Below are 17706 nucleotides of genomic sequence, written 5' to 3' on the forward strand. Positions count from 1 at the left end.
GATGCCTGAGTTTTTTCAACTAGGTGGCGGATTTGCGCACGCGCGGTATTTACAAATCCGTGTCCTGTTGCAATAAGGGCGCATACCAACAAACATCATTTTACGCACGCGCAGTATTGACAAGTCCGTCCTATGTCGGAATAAGGGCGCATACCTACAAACATCACCTTGCGCACGCGCAGTATTGACAAGTCCGTCCTATGTCGGAATAAGGGCGCATACCTACAAACATCATCTTGCGCACGCGCAGTATTGACAAGTCCGTCCTATGTCGGAATAAGGGCGCATACCTACAAACATCACCTTGCGCACGCGTAGTATTGATAAGACCCATGCAAAAAATGAAGGCCGTCCCTACAAACCACACCCCGCAAATGCGCACACGTGTCCCTCCTCTGCCCCGCCCCGCAGGGGAGGCGAGGAGGAATGTGCTCATGCGTGTCGGACATGTTGGACGTGGCGTGGGACGACGCGGCCCTGCGGTCGATGGGCGGACCTTCTCTGTCCCAGCGTGCAGCGCGGCGGCTTCGACTCCGATCGGACGGGCAAGCCGGCGCCATTTTGTCGGTGTCGGCTGCGAAGTGGGACAGAGATTGTGTTCTTGTGACTTTACATAGTCGGGTAAGCTTCGTCCTTTGAGGTGTTATCGCCTTTTTGTACGATCGTTTTCCCTCACCGGTGTTTGTGAGAGGGGATGAGCAGTATGAGTTTTCGCGGGGACGAGGCGCTCGGTAGCGAAGCTGTTGTGAGGTTTGAAATCTCGGCCTAGGCACCAAGCCTCAGCCCTGGGTACTGCCGCGCACCATCTTGCAGCATTTCGTTGTGTTATTAGTATCTCCGAGAGCTGGCTTGGGTTAAAATCTACTTCTCTTTAGAAGGAAGCAATTGTTTTGCACTGTAGTTTCTGTATTGTGCATCTTTTTAAATACTTACCGTACTGCAAGGTGCGCTTTTCAGATTCAGCTTTGTATTTCGAGATGGCCGTTGCCTGCATTTATCACCCTTTTTACGATATGCGAAGCATTTTGCTTCCATATGCTTTTTTCTGTCTTCGGCTTAGCAACTTTTAAGGCAGCATAGAATATGGAACATTACAGCGCAGCACAGTCTCCTCTGTGTTGTGCCGTCCTGTGAGACCAATCTGAAGTCTGTTCCGGCCAATGTGGTCGAAAGCTGTGTTCCCTCGATTTTTTTTTCTTAATTTTCGTCAAATTTTGTTATTGTAAAGACTGCGATTTATATCTAATATATAGCATAGATGCAAACGTTTGGTCTACACCCGAATTTATACTCTAGTCTCCTCCCGTGCCAATTGTCTCGGCCAAATTCTGTATTTCAATTCTGGTAAGGGCTTTTGCCCGAAAAATCGATTTCGAAGCTCTTTGGATGCTGCCTGAACTGCTGTGCTCTTCCAGCACCACTAATCCAGAGTCAGTGCAATTCTGTTCAGCACCAAATTCTGTATTCACAGCAGTCTCTGAATTCCTTGTTCATTCTTTCGAATATTCACTTCACTTAGCGGGCATGATCAAAGTTTCCACATCCATCATGTTGATCTACTTCATTTTATCTTTATTTGGTATCTTTATTTTTTGTACCCAAAAAGAAATCTAACTTCCTTAGACTTTTCTGGTGATTACTTCAATTCCAGTAAATTTTCTCCAAGGGCTTCAATATTTTGTCATGTGGAAATTGGATTCACATGATAGATGTAGAATATACCAGGTGTAGTCTCAACAATGTTCGTGAAGCATTTAAAGTTCCTTCTTTGTATGCAATTTCTGTAGAATCCCTACTTAATATGCACTAGTTACTTTTTCTTTCTTGTTATTTATTGTCTTATTTATTGTCCATCTGTAATTGCTCTTGAACTGGGGGTCCTGCAAGGCCATTTCGGAAGGCAGATGAGAGACAACTAACAACATTGTGGGTCTGGAGTCATTTGTAGGCTGGACCCTTCAAGGATTACAAACGTCTCCTTAAGGTCATAAGTTACGTTAATTTGCTCCGAGTATTTTGTAAGCTGTCAATTTATTTAATTTCTTACTTTCCAAAGAACATCGTTCTTTGATCATCTGAAGAATCAATCACCTCACACTTCACAATATTGCATTTAATTTGTCATTATACCACATGCTGATGACTGTCACAGAAGTGTCACGTTGCTGTTGGAGGCTGTTTTTTTTCCATTGTCTCCAGCTCACCAAATGAGGCTCATGATTTACTGCCGTTCTCCTGCCTTTTCACTGTCTTTGCATATTGTTCCATTCTCCTGCCTTTTCACTGTCTTTGCATATTGTTTCTATTTCTGTTTGTCATCTTATACTTTGGTGCAGTCCTCAACTTCTTTGACCCTTAATATGGCACATTACAAAGGCACTTATAAAGTTGGCCACAAATCAACTTCATTTGATGTCCTCAATCACCAAGAGAACCCTCCCTTCAAAACAAAAGTGGAACCTTTTGCCCATCTCCAAATTCTGACCACTTGCATCCCTCCCTCTGGCTTCTCTCCATCTCTAGTCTAACTTATAATTGCTGGCATGACTTTGGTCATCCAAATTTTTCTGTTTTTCATCACTCATTGAACCCAACCTAACTCCTAATCTCTGCCTCAATTCTGTTTTCAGCTTCATCTGCTGATAGGTGGTGTCCTTGACTGATGACTAATTTTGGAATGGTTTATCTAGAGCAAAGAAAGCTGAGGGGGACCTTTTATTGAGTGTTTAATATTAGATGAGCAGCATGGACAGGATGGGTAGAAAGCAGTTGCTGTCCATAGTTGAAGGAGATCTGCCACCAGGAGAAATAGAGAGCTCACTACCTTTTCCTTGAATGCAGTCTAAATCAGTTCTCATCCACCGTTATCCTTTGAACTTACTCTGAACAATTTCTATGACTCTAATTACTCTTTGGCTGTGTTTGGGCCAACACCACCACAAGGTGGAGTACTGCATGTGTATTATGTTACTGTATTCTTAAACTCATCTGCAGCAATGAATGTAAATAAAATCTTCAAGACTAGAGAAATTCAAGTAACTTTGAGAACGATGGTTCCAGGAAATTTACTGTAACCCTCTCATTTTCTGCTTTAAATATGACATTTCCAACAGTTTCTCTCACCCTTGTTTACTTTTTACTTGGTCACCTTCTGTAGTTCAGCTCTTTTGTCCATACTTGGTTCAAGACTGTAATGAGTGATTCAGGTAAAACCCAGTCTTTGTGGTGGTAGACAGGTTATTGCAGGTAAGCAAAAATGAGGACTGCAGATGCTGGAAAAGCACAGCAGGTCAGGCAGCAGCCGAGGAGGAGAATCAATGTTTTGGGCAAAAGCCCTTGATCGGGAATACCTGTTATTACAGGTATCTAATTAACATTGTTATTTCAACATTCTTTATTTCTTTTCTGCCTTCTGTCGTTTGACTGTCCCCCAATAACATCCTGGGTTTTTTTTGTTTTTATTAATGTTTCTTTAATTCTGAAAAATATGAAAGTTCACTCATTTTCTTCACACAGTTCCTATCATGCTTTTTTGAGGCAAGCATACTGTTGGTCATACGATAGTGAGCTGAGCATCCAATTTTGCTTGAGGTCTACATCAACTTCCCACATGATAAATTCCTGTATTCATATTGATAATGGAAATGGTAATTGTAATAAACTCTCCTCAGTCAATGCACTGCAGGTAGTCTTCAGTGTTTGAATATTAAAATGGTAAAATGGTTTAAGAAAAGAGGATCAATTGACTTTGGAATGGGGTCTGACTTATGCGTTTGTTAGCTTGTTCAGTTATTTCTCTGCTCAGTCTTCCATTAAATAAAGGATTAAACAATAAAACATTTGCAAACATTCATAGTTCATTAATGGATGTCCTGTGAAAGAATTTTGAATCTGGAGTTTCACCTGAGCATTCTGAAATTGCTGATTGAGTCAAGGAATTTTATCGAGTAAAATACTAATGTGAGTGCTTTTAACCTAGTTTTGTTCTTGTAATTAGAGTACCTGGATTTATTGAAAATTAGCTGAAAATGTGTTGCTGGAAAAGCGCAGCAGGTCAGGCAGCATCCAAGGAGCAGGAGAATCGACATTTCGGGCATGAGCCCTTCTTCAGGAATGCTGATCACCAGCATCTGCAACCCTCACTTTCTCCTCGAAGATTTATTGAAAATTACCCATTTTTGCTTCCTCCTTGCATAGTTGTTAATTGGAGAACTTGTGGGGTGTTTGTGTAGAAGTTGAGTTTTTTGAAAAGATCCTGCAACAATGAGTGAAACGTTTTACAAGATTATGATATAACATCTGAAAAGTGTTTGGTTGTTTTGGAGAAAGTGAGGGAGCTGTACCTTGAAAGGAATTTCAATTTTTCTGCTTATTTTATCTCCATACTTTTTTTTAGAATCAATTTCTTCACTGTAGATTGCTACATTCAAAAATTTCAGAAGAGTTGCATTTTCAGTAATCCATAACAATGGGCTACGATAAATATGATAAACGGTAAGAATGTATTTTCTAATTTTTAAATCTCTTATCCATTCATGAATTTAAGCATTGCATAGTTTGTAAAAGAGAGGCTTTGTTTACCCTTATGGTGTTAAAAGGCATTAACAGCCCATTTTAAAACACGTCCTTGAATTTTGGAAAATACATGATTATTGTGCAATGTAGGTATTTGTTATAGATGAAATTATTACTGTTTATTTTACTGTGATTAGGTGTTAGTATCCATTCTGATGTGTCCTGGCTTAACCAAAAAAAACGGTTGGCATGGTCCATAATTATCCTGTTTGTTGTTTTGTTGCTTGATCTGCTAATGGCGCAGAGCAGAGATGGAACTTTGTGCCTTTGGGGAAACCCCTGATCTAAATATATACAACTGTATTTACCTAGATTGAGTATTGTTTTGAAGTACTTCAGAAACATTGGTGAGTAAATTAGGTGTTTCTAGAGAATATGAAGATTATAGAAAGTTGTCACTTGACCCCAAATTAAAACTTTCTTGCAGAGCTAATGCATTTAATAATTGCCTTTTTTTTAGTGAAACCAGTCGAAGTGAGCGGAGTGGCCGTTATGGCTCTGAATGGAACAGAGATGACCATAAAGAGTCACGGGGTAGACGTGATTATGACTATAAAGATGTTGATTATCGTGCTCCGCCAAATCACAGCAGGGACTACGATCGTGATAGACGTCGCAGTGACTATCGGAATAATGACCGCTATCATGATTACAGGAACTATGAGAATTCTGAGGTATACAATCCTGCTGTTAGAAGAGTACTTGACGTTGCTGACTTGCAGTTTACTTGGTCTTGGCTAAATCTGTGTCTTTTCAGGTTATTTAGCCCTCAAAAGGGCAAGTGAATTCCCTGTTCCTGTTCACTTATGTTATTATCACCAGGGTGGGGACTGTTCCATTAATAATTCTGCCCATTTCATTTTGATCTTGGCATATGGCTGAAGATGTTAAAGGTGTGGGATAATGTTAAGCCTTCTCTTTTTTTTCCAAAGTGTCATTGTCAGAATGTTGCCTGTGCATAAAGGTGTCAGCATAACCCTAATTGCCCATGTCTTGCTGTAATCTAGCAGTATTATTATAAGAGGGGTTGCAAAAGGAACTGGACATGAGTCAAAAGCAAATAAATGCATTCCTGGCTTATGGTAGCTGGCAATGTCATCAAAGCAGAATTTGTATATGATCGGTCTCTGGTTGTTTTCTGGAGGAGGTCCTAGAGCAAAATGTGCTGCATTGATTGGCTGCTGACACCACCCATCTGTCAGTATTCTTTGTTAGTAACTGGAAGATTTATGCTGCGATCTGGCCTCTGTTTTGCTGAGGTTCCTCGTTACCATGCTGTATTGCATATTGTATTTATATTAAAGTCAAGGATTGTCATCTCTGTTTTGCCATTCTGTTTGTCTATCTGAATGTTTTCTGCAACATAAATTATATGTGAGCAAATTTCACTCCACTCCAGTTTTGTTTGATTGGGTCCTTTTAATCGCTTTGATTCAGAAGTAGCAGTCTTAATATTTTCAATTTTTTTTAATGTATGGACAGCTGGTGTGAATTCAATCCACTACTCCCTATAACAAGAATTCAAAGTAACCCATTAATTTGTAAAACAGCTGAACCCACGAGTATTTTGTCTTGCCTTTATGAAAGTTTTTAGTAAAAGTCAGTCTTGACATATGTGGGTTGGTCTGCTTAGTCCTCTGATCCCATAATGTTGTAACCATTTATTCAGTGAAGCCTCAAAAATGTTGTTCCTTTTATTTTGCAGTTACCTCTTGGCTAGTCTACTGCATTCTGGATCTAGGCATAGTGTGTTGATCTTGCTGTAGTATGCTGACGGTGTCAGTTTGGATTTAATATGCTAAATTACAGCATTAGCTCAACTCATGAGTTCTCTTGGGTCTGTCAGCTATCTACCCCCAAGTTTAACCCCAGCTTTCATTTATACTGAAGGGAGTCATAGTATATTGGCAGTAATCTGTTGTGATTAAAATAAAAATCAAGTTAATACATTATGCTTTTAATGTACTGTGCACCCCTTCATGTTTATCACATCCTCACAAGCGCTGTTGCTCCAGAGTGTTATGCAGTGAACATGTTTTTCCATGGGCAAATCACTTGTGGAAGGAGAATGTTGATAACCATGCTGCTTCATGTTTTTCACCATTCAGGCAGACATTGCATTCAAACAGCACATATCCATCATTGTTTTACTAGAATATTAGTGTTTTTAGAAAATGGATATTTTGTACAATAAACAAAAATGTCTATGCTTCCAGAATTGTGAAGATGACAGCAGATTTGAAAGACCCGAGGGAAGCCAGTACTACGATGGTGACTACAAGGACCATGATTACAGAAATGATGGAACTGAAGAGAGGGAGAACAAAACAATTATGTTAAGAGGTCTTCTGCCATCAACAACCAGGGAGGATGTATGAAAATATTTATTAACATTTTCATAACATTTGTGTATTTGGGATTCAAGGAGAATGGAGGGATAGGGGTTCAGAACAGTTTATTTAGTTGAAGGTTGAAGTACCTATTATGTGGAATTTGATAATAAAGCAATTTCATTTTTAGAGGGGATGGGAGTCTCAAGGATATAACTTTGCTTGAAGGTGGGTATGCTGTGAAGTGTCATCCAACAAGCAGTCTAATTTGGAAAATATGGTGATTTCTCAGTGATCTGGCACAGAAGAACTTTTAATTGTCAGTTTTTTGCTTTGTTTGAATAAACAGCAACATGCATTTCTCTGTTGCAATATTGCATAGGAAGCTAGCATAGCAAAATTAAAGAACTTGCAAAATGTATCCTTGCTGTGATGTGAAACGTGACAGGACTTTGGGACAGTTCACTAACGTTCAGCCCTGAAGATTGTGGTCATCTGAAGATTTGCTAAAAAGACAAACTTCTTTTTATAACCAAATAAATTTTTGTCCCAAGATTTATATTTGTTTAACAAACTACTGCCTGTTAAATTTGAAGCAACCAAGAAAGGTCGAGCTTCATTTTCTGACTCAATACCCTTGCGTCACTCGCCATTTATGATGTTCCCTTCTGTCTTTTGTTCTTCCCATTTGTACGACTGCCCTCCTGTATTTCCCAATTTATCAAATGTAGTTGCACAGTTAGTGTACTTATTTCGATTCACTGAATATTTCTTTCTTTGGTGTGCTTTCTGTTTCTAAATTGAAAGAACTTGCATCATGTTCTGTAAAGTCAAGTTTCCCAATTTTGTTTGACCTATTACAAGATTCAGACATTTGGCAGTTAGGGGCAACATTAGCACTTGGTGTTACAGTCCAAAGCACCTGTTTTCTCTTAAAGGTGCTGAGCAGTAATATTCCAGTGCAAATTGTAATGAAAGCTTAAAAGCAAATGTCATCAGATTATTTAAATATAAAACACAGAAAATAGGATTATGGTAGGCCATTTGGCCCTTTTGAGTCTGCCATTCAGTATGGTTATGGCTGATCCCTCAACTCGATACCCTCTAAGCACTTTTGCTTCCAATCTAACTCCTTGAAAGCAGTGTTTTGGCCTCAACCACTTTCTGTGGCAGAGATTCGCACAGGCTCATCATTCTTTGTGAAGAAATTTCTCCTCTTCTCAGTCCTTGGGCTTCAGGGCCACTGTAGTTTATCATATTTCCGAATGTCCAGTGATGTGTTGACACAGTGTGAATGTCCTCACATGCAACCGTGATATGGTACAGCAATTGCATGCCAAATATTCATAAATTTGTACGTCAAAGCTACTTTACAATAACTAATGTAACTGTAATCAACTATATCTGTTTACGTGATTCTTTAAAATATCTAGACAAATAAAACAATGGATTTCAAATTTTCCTTCCAGATTCTTGAAATATTTCAGGACAGTGATGAATTTCACCCCAAGGATGTGCGAGTGATGAAGTGTAAAGTATCAGGTGAGATCTTGGCTGTTCTTGCAGGTATTCTGAGGAAGAAAATGTTACTTCCTCTTTAATTCAGGAAAGCCAACTGATTTTTATCTCTGCAAAGGAAAATATAACTGCCTAGACCAGTTAAAAGTCAACTTGCATTAATCTGCAATGGATGGGTTGCAACGATTAGAGTGGTATTGGCAGGTTGCCCAACAGGGGACTGTTGATCAGTAGTTCATAACTTCCATGTTTTGCAAGTAACATCTTCCAAAATAAATCATACTTAGTTATATACTATCTACCTTTGAATGTCTCTTTTTTTTTTCCAGAACCTCTTCCTCAAAAGCACATGTACTATCTCAATATTCGGATGAGACAAACTGGGAGAATTAGTTATTTGTCTACCATAAATCAATCACTCTGAGTAACGTCCCTTACCAAGAGTTTTTTTTCTTGCAAATATTTACATATTCAGGAGGATTTCATTTTTGTCATTTGCAGTATGATTTTAATTCTTTTCAACTGTTAAAGATTGATCTTTGAATTTGGGTGTTGCTAGTTTGAACCTATTGACCTGAGAATTTTACTTGAAAACACTCTCATATTGAATTTCAAGAGTGAATGCAAGCAACTGCAAAATAAACAAAACTTCATTATTAATTAATCCCTTGAGTCTAGATAGCTTCTTAGACAGGGAGTTATTTCCTTAGCATAAGCGTTGTTTTTATTCTAGCAATAACTACTCTTATTTATATAACATCGTTTAATATAACAAACCATAGCTAGGTCCTTCACAGAAGTGATTCTATGTAGAATCACAAGGCGATTATTTATCTGTGCTCACACAGAAGGCACACTTGTCAACAGCAGCACAATTAAAATGCAGGAATGCTTGAGACTGGAATTAGATGAGCACAGATTTAGAGGTTATATGGCTAGAGGTTAATGGTAATACCATTACATCCAAGTTTGCATTCTCTCTTTCAAACTGCAGACTGAACTCTACGGTGGCTGCCTCCTAAGTATTCCCTTACTTTAAGGTCTTTTATAAAGTCTGGCTCATTACGTAGCACCAAGTCCTGTAGAGCCTGCTCCCTTGTGGGCTCCATCACAAGCTGTTCCAAAAAGCCATCCTGCAAGCATTCCATGAATTCCCTTTTTTTGAATCCACCAGCAACGTTATTCACCCAGTTCACCTGCATATTGAAGTCCCCCATGATCATTGTGACCTTGTCTTTTTGATGTACCCTATCTATTTCCTGGTAAATCTTGTGTCCCTGGTCCTGACCACTGTTAGGAGATCTGTACATAACTCCCATAATGGTTTTTTTTGCCTTTCTGGTTCCTCGACTCCACATGTCATTCAGTGCCATAGATTTAATTTCATTCTTAACTAACAAGGCAACCCATCTCCTCTGCCTACCTCCATGACTTTTCAACAAGTTGTAAATCCTTGGATGTTTGACTGCCAGTCCTGAACCCCTTGCAACCACATCTCTATTGTGCCTACCATATCATCATTCGCGATGATTTGTGCCATTAAGTCATCTACTTTGTTACGAATACTCTGAGCATTCAGGTAAAGTGCCTTAATGCTATCTATCTTAACATTATTAGTGATATTGGAAATCATAAGATGTCCTAGGTTATCCTTCCTTTTGCTGCATTCCCAGTCTGCCTCAAGCTGAAACCCACCTACACACATGCTGTCCAGCTGCTTTCCTTTCCATTTAACTCCACATTCCCTGTTGCTTTCGCTTTCCCTCACCTCTTACCCCACTCCCCACCCACCAACTTTTAAAGTTGTACTGACCACCATGTCCTTTTTGCTAGAACACTGGCTCCACATTAGTTCGGGGGGGACTATCCCAACGATACAGATCCCCCCCCCCAACTCGTTTCCATAACTTTCTTACCCCTATGCCAATTGGCATGTGGCTCTGGCAGTAATCCAGAGATTTACCCTTGAGCAGCTGTACTTCAATTTCCTCCCTAGTGCTTGATAATCCTTAAACAGGTCCTCCACCCTAGCTTTGCCTGTGTTGTTAATCTCAATCTCAATGTGGACCACAACAACTGGATCCTCCCCCTCCAATATCCTTTCAGGCTGATTGGAGATGCCTGCCCGGTGTCAGGGTGCAGGACAACACACAATGTGAGACTCCCGATCCGGCTTACATAGGATATTTATCTGTCCCCCTAATTATAGAATCCCCTGTAACAAGTACTTGTCTTTTTGCTCCTCTTCTTGAATGGCCTTCTGCATCATATTGCCATAGTCAGCTGGCTCATTCTGTCCGTAGCCCTTGCCCTCATCCGTACAGGGAGCAAGAATCTCATGCCTGTTGGACAAGATCAATGCTGAGGCTCCGCCATTCCTGAACTCAGAATCCCTCTACCTGCCTCACTCTCAGTCACACCCTGTTGTCTCTGCATTTGAATTAGTTAATCTGCCGAGTGTGAGTGCCTCCCGAAACAAAGTGTCCAGGTAATTCTTTCCTCTCCCGGATGTGCTGCAGAGTTTGAAGCTCAGATTCCAGATCATCGATTCTGATCCGCAGTTCTTCCAACAGCCAGCACTTGCTGCAAATGTGGTCACTGTCGTTCACAATGGGATCAGCCAGATTATTTTGTCTAATTTTGGGCCCCACACCTCGGAGGACATACTGGCACTGGAGTGTGTCCAGCAGAGATTCACATGGATGATCCCTGGAATGGTAGACCTAACATACGATGTACGGCTGTGGCTCCTGGGACTGTATTCATTAGGGTTTAGAAGGTTGAGGGGCGATCTAATAGAAACTTACAAGTTAATGCATGACTTAGGAAGGGTGGACACTGGGAAGTTAATTCCATTAGGCAGGAGACTAGGATCTGTGGGCACAGCTGTAGAATTCAAGGGAGTCGATTTAGAATGGAAATGAGATTTCTTCAGGCAGAAAGCAGTGGGCCTGTGGAATTCATCGCCGTGGAGGCCGAGATGTTAAATGTTTTCAGAGCAGAGATTGATAAATTTTTGATCTGGCAAAGAATCAAGGGTTATGAGGAGAGTGCAGGTCAGTGGAGTTGAAATGCCCATCAGCCATGATTAATTCAACAGCCCAGTGGCCTTATGTCTTATTGTCATATGATATTGAGTTGTTGATGGGCGAAGTCATGGAATAGTTCTACAGCGAGGATGCGAAATTTAAAAATTAGTGCCTCCTGTAACCAGGAGCCAAGAAAACATAGGCCAGGGAGTCCAAGGGGGTTCGGTGAGTGGACAGGGTGAGTCGACCAGATGTGTTGCTAAAGTGAAGTATAGAGGTAATAGGGCATGGATGAGGATTTCAGTAGTGAATGAAGTATAGGGTGAGTCGACCTAAGTGATGTAATGGTGGTGGGAACAGGCAAGCTTAGTGATGGTGCACATATGTGATCTTCATCAGTTCTTGGCATTAGTCCTAAGTCAAGATCCTACAACTATTCATAGGTTAGGAGCTCTGCAAGAGATAGCGATACTTGTTGATTGAAATAACACTTACGATATCTATTGAGGCAGTTAGTCATTTGAGATTCTTATAACTGTTGTCAATAAAGATGGCTCATCATTTCTCCCAGTACTGCATTTCACTTGCCCTGTTCATAGAGTAAATTTGTCTTGCAACCTTAATTAGCCAGCACAGGGAGAATTATTTCTGCAATTTGAAAGATACAGTAGCTACAAAAGGCACCGAGGGTGTTTTAAGCTGTATTCTTGATGTATTTTATAGTTAATGCCCTGTTTTCTGCTTGCGCTCAATCTGGAATCCAATATTAACAAGAATATTTGCGTCTAATATTTCCATTTACTTTTAAGTCTTGATTAGTTTGTGTATAGGGTGAACAATATTTTCATCTATGCACCTCGGATGCCATATCTAGGGAAAATTGGGAATATTAACTTGGGAAGCATTTTTTGTTCAGTTTTCAGTTTCTTCTGAGAAACCAATTTTAGGTGATAGTGGCAAGTTGTATCCCATATGCTTGCCCAGAAAAGCTGAGAATGGGCTGGTGATCTCTCCTAAAAAGTCAATAGCCTTGAATTATTAGGTTTGAAGTTTGTTTTTACTGTGTATTGGTGTTATTTTTCTGTGGGACCTAGGTATTGTCAAATGTTAAATATGTTCACTTTCAAAAGTAAAGCAGTACTGTTGCTTAGGATGGTGGTTCCCAGGGATTGCAATGTTCTATTTCTTCTGGAATAAGAACTGGAGCAGCTTCAACCAATAGGAGTAGATTTGAATAGTTTTAGGTTTGTTTACTGTCGTCCCATACATAACGTCTGATCATATTTAACAGCTCAAAATTGATTATTTTTTATTACCATGCAAATGAAACAGAACGTAGCTGTAAATAAGTTGCTTCATACACCTTCTTTAGAACTGTAGAGGAATTTCTTTAGCTAGAGAGTAGTGACTGAAACTTGTTGCCACAGAAGACTGTGGAGACCAAATCACTGAGTGTATTTATGATCGAGAGAAGTTCTTAATTAGTAAGGAGCTGAAAGGTTACAGTGAGAAGCCATGATCAAGTGAAGCAAACTCAATAGACTGAATAGCCTAATTCTGCTGCTGTGTTTTATGATCTTAAATCTTAATAAGCGGGAATCATTGACTATACAGGATTCCAGAATATTTATTTTCTAGTCGGATATTTGCAACAAAATATTTTTAAATAACTATAAAAGATGATTCTTATCTAGAATCAAAAACTAGTAACTTAGTGTAATGAATAACTTTTAAAAATAATCTTGGTAAAGCTTTCTAGTCACAAATAAAGGTATGGCTGGGTTAGATTAAATAAAAACTTGTAATTTTTTTAATGCTGGCCCCTTTTTCAGCTGGTATCTATATATTTGAAATTGCAGTTAGTGTATTGCAAAAACTTTTGTGCAGTTATCATAAGTTTATAGCTTTAATACAAGAAATGATAATCAAGTGTTTATAAGACTTTCGATGAGTATAACTTGGTAACTGCATTAATACTTGCAAGTATTTTGTTATGACATTAACCAATGAAAGTCAGTTTCCCAGAAGCTTTAATGTGAGGTTTGCTGTTTAAATGTTGACACACTGTCCAAAGCACAGTTTTTAGAATGTTTTTAAAGAAAAGTCTTCCTCTTGTGTAGTTATGGTAGGGTGGCATGCTTTTGCTTAAAGAATTGTCATAAGCAGAGCAGCATCTGACTTTTGATTTTGACAGTGAGGGAATCCAATAATTTGTTGTTTGGGTCCTGAGATGATCTTTACCCTTTGATCAGTGCTTTCATTTGAAAGTTTGAACGTCTTGCAGTGGCTGTTACTTTAGGGAGTGATGAACACTATATTCCTCAATACTACATGTTGCTACATAACACATCACTTTTTAATAATTGTGGGTTTGTAATGTTGTATTCTGCCTTAATTTTAGAACATAAATATGAAATGATCTGGTTGGACCAGAACTGTCATGCAATTTCATAAATAACAAAAATGGAACTTGATCAATCTTTGTGACCAGACTGAATTTCTATGATCCAGTTAAGGAAGGAATATTAGGAAAAACACTACATAAAATATCTTGCTTTTAGACTATTTAAAATAAACAAGTTTGTTACTTCTGGTGTATTGGTGCTTTTCTGTATTTTTGTTTCTGGGGCAGTTTGAAAGAAAATGACTTAAAATGCTAATATCATTCCTGACTTAGAAATTCTATGTAGAATAAGTGCACATATTCTTCACTGTTACTAAAAGCAAGCTACCATTTTGCTAAAATTAAACATTGTCAGGATTTTACTCCAATAATGTAATCAGTCATGCAAAATTTCTCCATCAGATGATCTAACAGATCCAATACTAGATCTGTTTGACTTTATGTATTTTGTGCAGGAGAGTTAATTTTCTGATGAAGCATAGACTAATTACTAGTGGAGATCTCCCAATATTGAGATGCTGGGACCATGACTTTAGATTCAAATGCATATAACTGGTGGGAGTTAGCTGCCCTAACTACTGTTGCATATTCCCCAATGGTGGTGCTTTCAAGCATGGAATGGTGCAATGTGCTGTGTGCCCTTTTGTTTTAAGCAGTATAATTGGGAACAATGTGGTATTGGAAACTAAAACACAAATTACTGGAAAAGCTCAGCAGGTCCAAATATTTTAATCCAGGTAGGTTATAACTGATGCTAGGACTGCCAGGTTTTTTTGGCAATAATAAACAATTGCAGCACGTCTACTGTAAATGGGGAAGGTGATAGGTGATACTGATACTTGTGTTACAACTGCTTCAAAGACTGTATAAAATTAAATGCATTTTGAAAATGAGTTCAAATTCTGTTCCCTCCCATGATTTTTAAAAAAAAAACAATAAGGCCTCTATCGTGCCACACAAATAGACATTTGTACATAACACGTGGCGACAGAATGAATGGCTGCTTTAAACACGCTGACTAACACAATCCCGTCTATATCTGAATGCTGTCTCTAGGTCAAAGCCGTGGTTTCGCCTTCGTGGAGTTTAATCACTTGCAGGACGCAACAAGATGGATGGAAGCCAACCAGGTTGCTTCATCACAAGTCTAGATTTATTGAAGGGGGGAAGGATCAAGTGTTTCCCGCTGCAGAAAAGATCCAGAGGGACCAAATATTATCCTGTCCTTTCCCTCAAAAAACAGTACTTCACAATTACATCTGTAAAACAAACACAAGTTATTATATGGGTGTTTGTATTTTTATTTGCTTTTGTGGCCATGAACCTGATAACTGCTTGCAAAAAAAAAAGTGATGAATTGGTGCTCACTTTAATGGTCAGTGTCATGTGGCACCTTCCCAAGTAAATACCTGAAATTCAATGCTCCACCATTTAATGTGCTGGAAAAACAGCTGGTTTGGCAGCTGGTCTGACTGCTGAGAGATGCTGTCAGACCTGAGTTTTCAAGCAGTTTATTTTTATTTCAGATCTCCAACATTGAGTAGTTTGCTCTTATTTTAGTTCCATTTGATGTATTATGGAGTGATCCTTTTACGTATGAAAAAAATGTTTTTGGCAGACATAGCGTGCCTGATTTCTATGGGTCTTTGCTCATGTCCTTTAGCAAAGAAAGAGGTAACGTGTAGCTTCCACTGCAGTATCCAGTAAGTGTTAGTCTGTGCTGACTTAGCTGGTCTAATTCTCAGGTGTGACTTCTAGTCACATTCCTGTCAGAATTCTATCTCAAACAGAAGTAGGAAGGTCAGAGCCAAAATCTCAATTCCTGTTGCTCATTGCAATTGTTGATTTTAAGGGGTGATACTTAGGTAATTATTGCTAGATGTTAGTGTACCATGTAAATTCTTGACATTTATGAAGTTACTTACAAATTCCACTGAGACATGTCTGTTGCACAAATCCCAAACATGCAATTTAATAGTTGTCTAAGGTGTCTTAGAGAACCTCAACTTAGATTTTATTAGCTAGGGTGTTAGTCACTTTACCCATCAGTTGAGTGAATGTGGTGAAGAATTGTTGGCTGCAACTCAAATGGAGCTTTATGCATACACTGATGTCTTGTATTTGCGCTGTAGATTTTATAGTTTATCACTTGACTTGAAAGGTGCACTGTAGTTGGCAATTTATTTGCAGATACAGTATCTTTGTCAAGTGACATCTTGTAATGAGAAGCTGAAGGTTCTTGTGGAAATGTTCACATCCTTGATTTTCTCGTGACAAACTGTGGATATTGAAAACTTATTCCTTTGGAGGAAAACTGTAATACATTGCAGTACGTGGACATGCTCACTGTTGTGAGACTGTTAACCCCAACATCAAGATATTTTCTGAGATATAATCTCAGGATAAAGCTCACTTTGCAGATTAAGCGGGAAGACTATAAATGAGGCAAGCAAAAGACACCAAGTAATGTTTCATATAGCAAAGAAGAATCAACTGTTTGCCAGTTAAACCCGATCTGCTTAGATTTTACATCTTGGTAGAAGAAATATCGTGTATCCTACATCTTCCAAGAGTTGAGACCCACTCTCATCTTTGCAGTTAAATCATGACTTGGTTACCTAGGTGACTAGATCGTCTGCATCCAGGAGACCTTTTAAAGATGTATTTGAGAGTAGTTTTCATCCTTTGTTTGGAGCCGCTGTTATCTGTATTGACAAATATTTGCTCCATTTGGTGGGTTCTGACTTGATTATTTTGTTTTCAGCAGCGTACCCTCACCATTCTTGGAAAGTCCGTTTCGATGCACTACAGCACAAAGCCTTTTGAAGACTGGAGTTGCAACAAGGTAGAAAAAATAGAAACCACGCTTTAGCCAATCTTTTTTAGCTTTTTTTTTCTCTTTTGTTAATCTTTCAATGTTGTTTTGCATAATTGGGTTTGGATTTTGGGGGCAAATTTCTCATTTAAAATTGGAAGGATACTGTGTTTTCAGTTGAAATGCCTCATGGCTATAGATTAATTGTACAGATTTAGGCCGTAAGACATAGGAGCAGAAATTAGGCCAAGATGTTAAAAGGGTCCAGTGAAGAAACTGTTCTCTTTGGGGAAACTCAAGAAAAGTGGAATTTAGCGCAACCAGAAAGTAAATCTGGAAGCACTTTTTTTTGCACAAAAGGTAGTTTTAAAAATTGGAATTCTCTGTAAAGGCTTTTGCTGTGACAGTAAATTTTGAAGTCAGATTTTTGGTTGGATATGAACCTAGGGCATGAAAGTGGACTTGGTACAGATTGACGGTGATTTCATGGAATAGTTGAACAATTTGAGAGATGTCAGTTGATCTACTCTTTCTGATTTATCCTTAGGCTTTTGTCATTTATGAATAGCTGATGGATACTTGTATAAGATTCCAAAAGAGAAAATGCTGGAAAATCTCAGCATGTCTGGCAGCATCTATAAGGAGAGAAAAAAGCTGATGTTTCGAGTCTAACTGACCCTTTGTCAAAGCTTTTAAAAAGGGGAGAAATAGGGAGGTATTTATACTGGGCTGAGAGAAGGTGAGTCATGGCTCCAGAAGCAAAGGTAGCAATAAAGAGTTGATAATAGTGCATAGAGAGATTAGGAGCTGTGAATGACCAAGGCTGAAGCCAGTGCTATCTGACAAAATGTGGGGGATGGGTGAAGCAGAGGCAAAATGGAAAACAGAGGAAAAGGGTAGCAAAGGGAGAAGAGGAGAGGAAAAAGGTGACGAGAGAGTGGGGTGCGAGGGAAAGAGAGACAATCAAGAAATAAGAGGTACAGAACAGTGAAAAAAAGATAAATAAAATAAAATTATCTGAAGTTGTTGAATTCA

At 39.0% G+C, this 17706-nt stretch overlaps 1 protein-coding gene across 1 annotated transcript in view; it reads left to right on the forward strand.

The window, feature by feature from the left end:
- Window positions 1-489: 489 nt before the first annotated feature.
- LOC122558857 (RNA-binding protein 5-like) overlaps window positions 490-17706 on the forward strand; it is a 52239-nt gene continuing 35022 nt past the window's right edge. The window contains exons 1-7 of the mRNA XM_087994102.1: window positions 490-621; window positions 4397-4494; window positions 5036-5249; window positions 6792-6947; window positions 8375-8447; window positions 14913-14986; window positions 16621-16701. Of these exons, the coding sequence (XP_087850228.1) occupies window positions 4469-4494; window positions 5036-5249; window positions 6792-6947; window positions 8375-8447; window positions 14913-14986; window positions 16621-16701 (624 nt within the window). The 5' untranslated portion in view covers window positions 490-621; window positions 4397-4468. The remainder of the gene's footprint in view (window positions 622-4396; window positions 4495-5035; window positions 5250-6791; window positions 6948-8374; window positions 8448-14912; window positions 14987-16620; window positions 16702-17706) is intronic.

This window comes from Chiloscyllium plagiosum, unplaced genomic scaffold (assembly GCF_037043375.1).
Source record: "Chiloscyllium plagiosum isolate Xiang-an unplaced genomic scaffold, Cpla_swu_hap1 HiC_scaffold_14, whole genome shotgun sequence".
NCBI classification, from domain to species: Eukaryota; Metazoa; Chordata; class Chondrichthyes; order Orectolobiformes; family Hemiscylliidae; genus Chiloscyllium; species Chiloscyllium plagiosum.